The 12,605-nt window shown below is 45.7% G+C and overlaps 1 protein-coding gene across 1 annotated transcript in view; it reads left to right on the top strand.

Moving 5' to 3' along the window:
- The first annotated feature begins 4,467 nt into the window (after positions 1–4,467).
- The window catches only part of TWF2 (twinfilin actin binding protein 2), a 70,229-nt gene continuing 62,091 nt past the window's right edge, over positions 4,468–12,605 (top strand). The window contains exon 1 of the mRNA XM_066616729.1: positions 4,468–4,544. Within this exon, the coding sequence (XP_066472826.1) occupies positions 4,520–4,544 (25 nt within the window). The 5' untranslated portion in view covers positions 4,468–4,519. The remainder of the gene's footprint in view (positions 4,545–12,605) is intronic.

Consider the following 12,605-nt stretch of genomic DNA (forward strand, 5'->3'; position numbering starts at 1 on the left):
CAGACTGGCAGAATGGGCAGCAAAATGGCAGATGCGCTTCAATGTCAGTAAGTGTAAAGTCATGCACATTGGGGCAAAAAATCAAAATTTTAGATATAGGCTGATGGATTCTGAGCTGTCTGTGACAGATCAGGAGAGAGATCTTGGGGTGGTGGTGGACAGGTCGATGAAAGTGTCGACCCAATGTGCGGCGGCAGTGAAGGCCAATTCTATGCTTGGGATCATTAGGAAGGGTATTGAGAACAAAACGGCTAATATTATAATGCCATTGTACAAATCGATGGTAAGGCCACACCTGGAGTATTGTGTCCAGTTCTGGTTGCCGCATCTCAAAAAAGACATAGTGGAAATTGAAAAGGTGCAAAAGAGAGCGACTAAGATGATTACGGGGCTGGGGCACCTTCCTTATAAGGAAAGGCTACGGCGTTTGGGCCTCTTCAGCCTAGAAAAGAGACGCCTGAGGGGGGACATGATTGAGACATACAAAATTATGCAGGGGATGGACAGAGTGGATAGAGAGATGCTCTTTACATTCTCACATAACACCAGAACCAGGGGACATCCACTAAAATTGCGTGTTGGGAGAGTTAGAACAGACAAAAGAAAATATTTCTTTACTCAGCATGTGGTCGGTCTGTGGAACTCTTTGCCACAGGATGCGGTGATGGCGTCTAGCCTGGACTCCTTTAAAAGGGGATTGGACAAGTTTCTGGAGGAAAAATCCATTATGGGGTACAAGCCATGAAGTGTATGCGCAACCTCCTGATTTTTGAAATGGGTTATGTCAGAATGCCAGATGCAAGGGAGGGTACCAGGAGGAGGTCTCTTGTTATCTGGTGTGCTCCCTGGGGCATTTGGAGGGCCGCTGTGAGATACAGGAAGCTGGACTAGATGGGCCTATGGCCTGATCCAGTGGGGCTGTTCTTATGTTCTTATGTAATCCAAGGCGGTTTACATAGGCAGGCTGTTCTAAACCCCCGTCAGGATTTTTACAATTGAATCTAGTCTTTCATAGAACTCCTTGTTCCAGCTGGATTCCTTCCTTGTCTGGCCTCTCTCTGGCCCTTTGGCTCCCACGCTCCACTTGACGGCAACTCCTCTCTGCCACCTAGGGTCAGCTTATCAGTATATCAGCATGTGGTCAGTTCTCTGGCACTTCTGGTTGTTTCGAATTGGCAGCCTCAGATCTTCAGGCATACAAGGTGGCAGCTCTACCAACTGAGCCAGACTTCCTGCCCTTACCCCAAGGAGACCTCCAGCAGCTGAAATTCCCCATAGGAATTCCCTACATCTATCACAGGATTGTATTCCAAAAAGCACACCTTCCGAGGTTCCCTACTTTCACTCTCAATGTAATCCTATGCATGATTATTCAGAAGTAAACCCTGCTGAGTCCAATGCACCTTCTCCCACATAGGTGTGTTTAGGATTGCAGCCGCAGTCACATAAGATGTTCTCCCTGCATATATTCTCTACCATATGGTGGGCTGATCTAGTAACTCTGTTTGGGTAGAACACAGAACACTTATCTGTAAGAAGAACACAAATGACCTAGAAATGATTGTCTGAATGACATCTGTCTTTAAATGTAAGGACTGTCCTCTGGCAAAGTTCCTCAGGAATGTCCAATAGGTAGTGACTATTGGAATGCAAAATGGCATTCTTATCTATTTTGCAAAAAGGCTGGCTGGTTTCCATTCCACTCTTTTTGGCCAAAAAAGCAAATGAGGCAGTGCTGGATTGCAAGGGAAATAGTAGAGTAGAATTACTCTGATGGTGGAAACCCAGAAATGAACACACATTCATTCTTTCTAAACATCTTTAAAGAGATCATCATATGCAGGGCTTTTTTTCTAATGGAATGCGGGGGGACGGAGTTCCGGCACCTTTTTGCAGGGGCCCCTCCCCTTCGGAGGCATTCCAGGAGGGCAGGGAGCAAAACAGAGGCAGAACAGACAGGCACAGGATTGTACTCTAAGGCTGCCATCCTATCCACAGTAAGCCCCATTCACTCAAGTGGACTTCTGAGTAGACATGCATAGGATTGGGCTCTTAGGCTGCAATCTTAGGCACTTTCCTGGGAGTAAGCTCCATTGACTAGAACGAGACTTACTTCAGAGTAGACATATCTAGGACTGGGCTGTTAATCCTGGCAGAGATATATATCTGCACCCATTTTCACATGCTAAGGGCAGGTGAAAAGGGATTCTACGTGTGTACAACGTGCTGTCCAGCCTTGCCAGAGATCCTCCTCCTCCTTCCCCCACAAGCATGCCCTCCGCCAGCCACATTTGCAGCTCCTCTCCAGCAATGCACAGCAGCTGCTCAGGGCAGCAGAGAACATACAATTGCATGCCAAGCGCCTTCCCAAAGACACAGAGTATTCTGATACCTGAATTAAACCATATTTAATCGCTTGTTTGCAAAAGTAGCTGTTTCTATGTGCACCTAAGGACCCCTCTCATGTAAGAATTCCTTTTTTGTTCTTACTCCCACAGTTGCTTAGAGTAATGTAAGCCATTTTCGGAATCCATTCACTGCTTCCTCTCCTCGAAGTAGTGCTACATACTAAACGCTACAAATGCACCTGTACAGTATTTTTCCCCATGTGTAGAAAAAGTAGCTAGGGGGAAGGGGATGTGGAGATTGACAGCCCAATCCTAAGCATGTCTACTCAGAAGTAAGTTCATCTTTAGGGGGGAATCACATAAAAATATTTTATTTCTCCAATAAAAAATGGTTTATAAATAAATAAATAAATACATAAAAGATTAACAAGTTGTGAGTTCCTGCACCTTTTTTTTCACAAAAAAGCGCTGATCATATGTAATCCTTCCATCTAACCCCAAGTAGCAAAAAGACCAAGCCTCAGTATCTTTAAAGTACAGCGTTTGTTTCCCTATAAGACTTTTATTTAAATGTGGGCAAAGGGTTGGTACTTGGAGTTTTATAACTGATGTGAAAAGGTTTAATATCAAAATCCAAGATAAGTCAAGGCAAGAGGGACAAATTTGCCTCTGATTCTTTGGGCCCTCTTTCAGTTGAGGCTAAGGGAGCACACAGAGCAAGACAGTCAAGTGTTCATTGTTGTCCAGTATAAAGTAGTATTTTTAAGTAAGCAAAGCACTTTGCATGCTGTGATCCTTACAAAGTTAAGGCAAGTCTCCTTTCCATACTGGCGGACAGATAGTGGCTTTCCTAAACATAGTGAGTTTAGCAGAAGCAGGGTTCAAACAGGGAGGCCCTGCCTTGCAGCTCAGGGCCCAATCCTATCAAATTTTCCAGCGCTAGTGCAACCTCAATGCAGCCCCAAAGTAGGGGAACAAATGTTCCCATGCATTGAGGAGGCCTCTGTGACTACCTCCTCACCACAGGATGCAGTGCATGCCTCAGTGGCATGGTTGCACTGGCACTGGAAAATTTGATAGGATTGGGCCCTCAGTCTCTAGCAGTGCCATCTAACCCCTGTATGTTTATGCATGTTTACTCAGATGTATGTCCCACTGTGCAAACAGTTGACACCTTACAGTCAGGTAAATTGCACAGGGTAAATTAGCACTGTGTTCCACTATGCTACACCAGAGGTTGGTTTGGTCAATCCTTGTTCTCCAGGACAGGCCCTACAGTCCTTGAAGGGCATGGGTGCACTCAGAGCATGAGCATGTCATGACTCCTCCCATTTTGTTGGGGTGAGTTTGGGCCAGTTCCCTTAATTACATGTGGGCTCAGGACACGAATTGACTGTGCACATGCAACCATATGGCTAGTCCTCCATGGCATGCTCTCCTGCAGTTGTGCATTGCAGGGCAAGACCAACAAACAAACACATGATGCTGTTGGCTTCCTGGAAGCCCCAGACTGTGAATTCTCTGAAAACTCCTGCAATTCAAGGAACTTCTTTCGAAAACAGACTGCTGTATGGGGAAAAGTCCAGCTGCGGCTGCCTTTCCACGTTGTCCCCCTGCCTGCTGCACCACTTCCCAAGGCGTCCTACTGCCTGCAGCTTCTTCTGGAAGCATTACAGTTCTTAGGGAGGCTGCAGAGGCGCTGGTGGTGGTGAGCCATTCAGAGCCTCACCCTCTGCTTGTCTACTCAAAAGTAAGTTCCATTATAGTCAATGGGGCTTACTCCCAGGTAAGTGTGGGCAGTCTCAAGCAGTCCACTCTCCCAGCAAATCGCTTCCTCCAGACCCGCTGCTGCACTGAGCAAAATTCCAGTGTGCCCCCCCCCGACCTGAATGAGAGGCTGCAACCCTATCCACATTTTCCTGGGAGTGAGCTGTGATGGGACTGGCCTCTGAGTAGACGTGCAAAGGATTTGCCCTGCTATGAGGAGCTCGCCCCCTCCCCTTGACCCGGGCAGTCGCGCCACGGCTCAGCCCAGCCCACGGGCGGCCCCCGCACAAGCCCCTCCTGCCCAGCTGGAGGAACCCGGAAGCGGGCGGCGCTGCAGCCAAAGCCGTTTCCTGCCCGGGAGAGAGCGGCTGGCTGTCTGGGGTGGGAGCTGTGCAAGCGGAGCCATGACTCACCAGACCGGCATCCACGGTAGGAAAGCGGGGAGCCCTGCAAGAGCTCCAGCCCGCGCCCCCCCTCCAGCCCCCGCCCCGGGCGCAGTAGCGGCTTCTGCCCTTTCATGCAACCCCGCCGCGTCCTCCTCCCCGCCCCGGCCACGCTCAGCAGCGCCGCATCCAGGGGCAGCCGCAGCCTCCTGCCGCGCTGGGGTGGGCAGGCAGGTGGCGCAGGTGCCGCGGGGCCTTCTCCTGCTCAGCGATCGGTGGGGAGACCCCCTGGGCTGCGCAGGAGGCTTCCCAAACAAGGGGCCTCTGTGATGTCCTGCGGGGGGTCGGCTAGGAAAAGGAGACGTTTCCTAAGCTGAAGGATGCCAGGCGACCGTGGAGCCTCCAAGTCTGGGCGAATACAGCAGTGGAGGCTCTGCCTCCTTAGGGAGGTTGACGTGGGACGTCAACCGGAGCCCTTCAAAAACCGCCACCACTGTGTGAGGTACCTAACCCATGCGCAGAGCAAGGAGGGCAGAGGGCTCTGCCTTCTTAGGGAGGTTGATGTGGAAGACGGCTGGAAGCCCACCAGGGACGTGTGGTGGGTGGGGAGGCAGGTGAAGGAGAGCTTCCCCACCGGAGCCTTTGAAAAGTGCCACCGCCGTGTGAGGTGCCCAAGCACCCACAATCCATGCAGTCTGTGCTCCCTCCCTCCTCGCTGTGCGAATGGGTTGTGGGTGCTTGGGCACCTCACATGGCAGTGGCACTTTTCAAAGGGCTCTGATCAGGAGGCTCTGCCTCACCTGCCACCCCACCCACCACATGTCCCTGGTGGGCTTCCAGCCGTCTTCCACATCAACCTCCCTAAGAAGGCAGAGCCCTCTGCCCTCCTTGCTCTGCGCATGGGTTAGGTACCTCACACAGTGGTGGCGGTTTTTGAAGGGCTCCAGTCAGGAGGCTCTGCCTCACCTGTCTCTCCACCCACCACACATCCTTGAAGCCCACTCCATACTGGGTGACATTCTGAACGTGTCAGTTTCTCTAGGTGTTACCCTGTTCTCTATAAGTTTTCCTCTATATGGAGTCTGCAAAATAGATGCAAAGTGACTGTTTGCAGCTCCTATTCCATCTGTATTTTCTAGAAAATACTGTATACAGTGATCTAAGCGTAACCAGTGGTATCTATTTTGAATGATTTGTTCTAGAGAGTGAAAGGCAGCCCCATGTGTGCCTGTCACATTTTGGTTTGGGATATAATCTTCATATGTGTACAGCAGCCTCTTCTAAAAATCTGCAAAACCCAGCCATTTGGGTTCATGGCAATGGGTGCAACAGCTTTATGTGATACTGTTGAGGCTTCACAGTATTTCTGTGCCCTGCAAAGAAGTCGTCAATAACTCTGTTCTCCAGAAGTGTGTCACTTTTTCCTCTGCTGCTCCATTATTTCTTAGCTTGTTCAAGCTCTGCAGTGTGAATCATAATTGCAGGCACCATTTCCCTTTCTGCATAGAAGGCAGCTACATCATTTGTGTGTGTGTGTGTGTGTGTGTCTTTAGCATTCTGTCAATGATCACACAAAAGGTAATGTGAAACATAAACCCTACCTAATTCTCTATGCAAGCCAGGATTTTGCTTGAAATCTGAAGAAGCTACAGGGCTGCAGAAAGTCGGAGTGATGCAGGGATTGTGTTGGAAACCTGTCAGAATGTGGTTGTACTGTATGTTTACTAATGTAAATTATACTGTATGTGCATAAGTTGTGCCGATTTAAATTAATGGTAACCATGACACAAGTATCCACCTGACTTTTGTCTTGCTATTTTTAACTTCTTACTAAGAATGTGCGTCTGCAGAATGGTGCCTTGGGCCTAATCCAGGCACAATATCATCTCACTTTAATCCTTCAAATAGCACTGTTTTCAGCAATTGTAGGCCTGGGATGATGCTAATCTGAATATGGTAGACTGGTGCCTGAAGACCTGGAAGGAAAACATCTGGATTTTGTTATAGGGTACAAGTGCTTGGGTATTGTTAAATTTTGAGTTATCTTGACGTATTTGCAAATGTTGGCTTACCTCCTGGCCGTGTAGGATCTAGCTAATAATGTCAGCTAATTTAAGCAAGTACCCTTCAGCCAGGACCAGTTTGGCTGGCAGGTGTACATTAAGCACTTTGAAGGCCATGTCATAAATTGTAGGTTGAGAACATATGCTGTGTGTACATTCATGTTTGAAGTGACCTTGCACAGCAGGGAACTGCATAAGAACATAAGTAGAGTCTCACTAGATCAGGCCGAAAGCCCATGTAGTCCAGCCTTCTGTACCTCACAGTGACTCACCAGATGCCTCGGGGAGCACACAAGACAACAGGAGACCTGCATCCTGGTGCTTTCACTTGCATCTGGCATTCTGAGGTAGCTTCCTTCTACCTCAGAGCCTGCACATACCCATCATGGCTTGTAACCTGCGATGGACTTTTCCTCCAGAAATCTGTCCAATCCCCTTTTAAAGGCATCCAGGCCAGATGCCATCTGCCAACTGCAGTTTGCCTCAGTTCCCTGGCATATGTACAATACATTTACACATAGTGAACATGTTGCTGCTTCAAGCATGATGATGTGTGCACAATGCATGCTAGTAGCTGTACTGTTATACTTGAAATGGTCACATGTGTCAGTCCCGTAGCATCTGTCAAAGACATGAATCCTTAACATGTGTACTAGATGATGCTGATATTGCCTGATGTTTCCTTTCTAAACCACTGGTTTAGGCACTTTGGAAGTATTAATTATTAATTAATTAATATGGAAGTATATATTTGTCAGAAAGAACCACTACATGCATGTGATACTGGCTAGCATGGTGTGTTTCAGCCGGAATTGCTATCTTGAATTCTGTCACTCGTGCTCATCTGTTTGGGCTCATTCTGCCAACTGAACAGAGATAAGAATGGAATTGTCACAATCCACAGTCTTGTAGCACCTGAAACTGAAGTAAGCCTCTGATTGGAAAAAACCTATATAGTTCTCAGTGCCTGGCAGAGCTAGTTGCCCAAACTTCAGGTAGTGTTGCACTACTTGATTAATTATTACATCTCAAGGACAAGACCCAATTTGAAGAAGTAACAGGTTAGAGTGAGATGTCATACTCATTTCGTACAGTGGGCTGAATTCATGAGGCCTGCTGAGGGCCAGAAGTTATGTTGTTAGGTAGGAAGTGATGCCATTAAGCATGTGTTGATCAGGAAAAAGCACTTTTTTGACTTAGGAACTCATTAGCTGCAAATGACAGAAGAGAAAATACACAAATCTTGATAATATTTCGAGATATAGGAGAGTTCAATTATCATGTGGGCCACCCTCTTAGCAGTGACACCTCAACACCGCTCAGCAGCTGAGAGCCTGAGGGCTAGAAAAAAAGCTTATGCAAGTCACATTTGGCCCCCGGGCCTTATGTTTGACACCCTGGTGTGTCAGGGGCCTTTGTTCTAATAAAATATTCTCAAAACATACAATGTCATCTGCATTGTTGTTCAATGCAGTTCCAGTTACCCCCAGAATGAAACAACCCTTGAGCTTGCATACAACTATGGGGATATTCTCGCTCCCCAATACTCTCCTTCCTTATCTGGAATAGTGGGATGTGTTTACATAATCACAGGTTGAGTATTTTGCTGACACCTTGACAGTACCATGGTCGCTGTCTTGGATCATTAGACTGGGGAAATATCATCATTTAGAGTAAAGTCAATACAAGTCAGTGGGATTTATTGTATGTGTAACTGAACCTGAATCAAGGCTATTGATTTGGATTAAGAACTGCAGTTTAACAGGCTTGTTAATAACTACAACATCTCTGGATTTTATAAACAAGCCCTGATTAAATTGCACCCTTGCATTTTTTTAGCTACTGTAAGTGCCAAACTTGATGCCCTGCCTGAGGAGCATATTGCTGATAAATAAAGGAAGTAAAGCAAGAAAGTTGCTTAGTATAGCTGACATCCTGTTAAATTGCTTCAGAAGGCGCTGTAAAGATGCTGGGTATGTCAGGAGAGTGTTGGAGGTTTTGGCCATTGGAAATGCTCTGAAGATGCAATTTGTTGGATGAATCTCTTCTTCCATTTTAACTATCTTGAAATATCAATTGGGGTTTTAAGTGTTCCATGAATTATGTAACATGATCAATATATGAGTGTAGAAGCTGGAGGTGCTGAAGTCCTCCTGGGTCAGCTTTTTAGCCCTTCTTGATGATGCAGAATTGCTACCTGCTATAGAGTCTTCAATGCATTGCAATTGAAATAGACAATGAATCACGCATGGGTATATTCCCCAATTGTCTTCGGAAGACTGCTGTGAAGAATGACATTTCTAAATTCTTCCTGTTGTTAAACACCTTGGTGAGATTCTTTCAGCAAGAAACTCAAATTTATGGTCACTGTTACTTGGTGGTTCAACCACCGTTGCTGGGGAATGAAGCCAATATCTCTTGGCCTCTGCTTCAGAGTTTTATTAAGACAAAAAAGGAAATTCTGTTTCCTGATTAACCAATATGTTTGGGAAGCTGGAAACTCTCTAATGTGGATTTTCTGATCTGCTTTCCTTACAGCAGCATCCTTTAGAAAATGCACCCGGATGAGTTTATTACAAAGTGCCAAAGATCACATGTGCATGGGAGATTGCAAAGGGATTCAGGCTCTTAAATGGGGATCATACCTCTCACAGCTGAATAAGTGCACAACACCAACATAAAACCAGTTTAGGCATATTGGTGGTAAGCTTAGCAGCCCCTGAACGTTGTAGGGTCAGCGCTGGTAGTGCTTTCTGTTGCTTTCTTCTTCAGGTTCTCTTCCCTACACTTCTGATTCCAGATGAAATCACTACATTTAGGAATGCTAGAAACTCTTGAATGGATGTGCCTTTCAAAACAAAACTTCAATTGCCCATCAGACATGATTATCTACACTCCAAATTCTTCTTTACTGGGTAGCTGAAATTAGACAGTGCTGTATCTGGTGGCTGTGCAATACATGATCCAAGTGCTGATACCCTCACTTTTTTAGTCTCTCTTCTCCCTAGTCACACACCCTTTTGTCTAACGTGCAACTTGAGAAGTAAGGAGGGTTTTCTTGTTTCGCTTTCACCACTGATAGGAGAAACCAATGTGAAGATTACCACATTTTACAGTTCAGAAGTAACGATACACTTTTTTTTCATTTAACGTTGTGGATTAGAGCATGGAATGTGTGTGCTGCAGTTTTGTTGTCTCATTGCATAAAGAGAGAGTGTGCAAGAGGCAATGCTCCTTCTAAGCCAGCATTCTTAACCTGTGGGGCCTGCACCCTAAATGGGTACCTAAAGAGGGTCCAGAGGGGGGCATGAAGGGCTCTTAGACTTAAGAAAAATGTTTGCTTTGGTGCACACTTTTTTGACTAGACAAGGACAGTTTTTGAATTTGGCCCCAACTACTGATGATTGGCCCTCTGATGGAGGGGAAACAACAACAGCTTCTCATTGCGTTTTCTTGTCATTTTTCTGATGTCTTCAAATTGTACTAACCAAACACATCCTGCCCCCCTCCCTCGATTTGTTTTGACCCTTTTATTTTTGTTAATTATTTTGCCCATACCTCTTTGTTCTATTGTGCAGTGTGTGAGATAAATGGGAAGATTTAACATATCTGAGTGGGATCAGAAAGGAACTAGAAAGCATTATCTGGTGGTGGTTTATTGGACATGATACCAAGATGCCCCACTTCTAATGTTATTTGTAGTTCTGCAGCTGGTGATCCGTCAGTGTCACAGACTAGCATAGTACATGGCAATGCTGCAGTGCTCCCACCCTCCACCCAGGGCGGTTGCAATGAAAGACAAATCCAAGTGTAGGACCTCAGATGTTAGACTTTCGGGGGGGGGGAGCACCCTGTGGAATAGCATTGTATTGTATAGTTCCTTAGGAAAAAAATCCCAAGATGGTGCTCCTCTTGTTTAACAAGCCATTTCTGCCCAAAGTTGTGTATACGCAACAGGGTTCAAATGTGTACTCCTGTGGGCTGGGCAAAAATGGGTTAAATTAACCAAGAGTTAACTTTCTGGTTCTAGTCTCACAACAGATAATTTCAAATAGCACCTCATTGCTTGTTGCAGGACCTGCTCTAAAACCCATTGAGCAGAAAATGTTTCATTCTTGGCTCTTCTTCCGGCACGGGCTGCGCTAGAGAGATGGAGTGCCTTTCCTCACTCTCCTATTGCCTGTCTATGGGAATGTTCTTCAAATGTACCGTTAAGGTGTGTCTTGTTCCAAGTTTATTTTACTGGGAGTATTCTTGTAATTGGTGACATAGATTAGCACTCCACCCTTTCAACCACTATAAAAGAGTGCCGAAATCCTTTTTTAATTTAGTGAACATAGTCTTGCCTCAGCTTATTCTCGAGGGCCTTCTGGGGCCGTTCCAGAAGTAGTAATAAATGCTTGACTAAATGCTAAGCATTTGTGTAGTGATTTTTTGTGTAGCACTTGCACATGTATTTTCTGGATGTAATCCTTACAGCAATCCCATAAAGTAGTATTATCCACCTTTTGCAGCTGGGGAGTTGAGGCTTAGAGAGAGTGGCTTGCCCAAGGCCATTTAGTAAGTCCCTGGCAGAGGTGAGATTTTGAATCAGGGGAAGTTTTGAGTCACAGTTTAGTCTCTTAGCCCCCACCCTGCATGAAATGATATCTGATTACCTCACAACAGTTCTCTAAGGGCAGGTTAGGCACACAGCCTGAAGGCAACACACTGACATTCATGACTGAGCTGGAAGTACAAACCTGAGGCAACTAATCTGTATTAAATGGCTGTGTGAGTGTCCCCTTAGCAGCCCTAACTTGTGCTAGCTTGAAATGAACCTGAACAATGCTTTTAAAATATAGGAAGTAGACTGTTTGGATCCCAGACCAAGCTGTTTCTGCTTCTCATTTCTCCTTAGATGGTTATGCTTATAAGCCACAGTGCAGCATTTTGGAGAAGAGCCATGAGTAGAAGACTGGTCAAATATTATCAAATGCAAACAAAAAAAAAATCACCAGAACGAACACAGCAATGAGACTTTTCCCTTTGCAGTTCAGTTTCCTGATTCCTGCTCATCTATTGTTTACATTTTGGACTATTATTAGAAGACACTAGCTCAGCAATGTGGTGTGAGACCCACGTTCCAAATTTATGTTTTTAAAGAAGTCTGACCACAGAGCTATCTAAATGCACAAAACAGCGTACAGACAGTGGGTTGTTTGGGCTGGCAGTAAAGCATCAAAAAAATTGCTGTGTTTTTTTTCTGCTTTCTGAGGTTCAGCCCTCATTGAAGTGGTAAATTCTATGTCTGGGTTGAACCACTTACCGTATTTTTCGCTCCATAAGATGCACCTAGTTTTTAGAGGAGGAAAACAGGAAAAAATATTCTGAACCAAACAGTGTAATAAAATATTTAATAAACTATAACAGAACAACATTTGAACCATGTAAAGTGAACAGCAGTCAACAGTGGCATTAAGAACCGTTATCACTGTCATTAACAAATGGAGAGACTTAAAGGTTTGAGTACTCTAGTTTTCTGGAAACCCCAAGAAATCATCATCGCTAGAGTCTGAATTTATGAAGCTCACAAAAGCAGGTGCACACAAATAGGGGATCACATTATCTTTCTGCTACAATGATGTTCTGCCAAATCCCAATCCACTGGGCCTTGTGCCCGCTTAAGGCTGATCAGTCCCCCTTGTGCAACTCACCAGTGCAGCAAGCAAAAGTGAGTCCAGTTCCAGTCCACAGATGCCAAGTAAATCAGTCCCATCAATCAGAGTCCAGAACCAATAAGCCAAATTACAGTCCAAGGTCAGTCAAATCCATCAGGGTATCCAAGTCCAGTCACAATCTACAGTCAGATTCCAAATTCAATAAACCCAGTCAGTCAGTCTCCTCTCCTACCTCCAACCTGCACTCCTTCAAAACCCACAAACCCTTTCTGCCTCTGGTACTCCTTATATCCCTGAGGGCCCTATTGCCTTCCAGTGGCTGCAACTGTGCAGCACACTCTGCTGAATGCCCAGGCCTTACCCTTAAAGGGGCCACTGCTGACA

The sequence above is a fragment of the Tiliqua scincoides genome, chromosome 2 (genome assembly GCF_035046505.1).
Source record: "Tiliqua scincoides isolate rTilSci1 chromosome 2, rTilSci1.hap2, whole genome shotgun sequence".
Lineage (NCBI taxonomy): Eukaryota > Metazoa > Chordata > Lepidosauria > Squamata > Scincidae > Tiliqua > Tiliqua scincoides.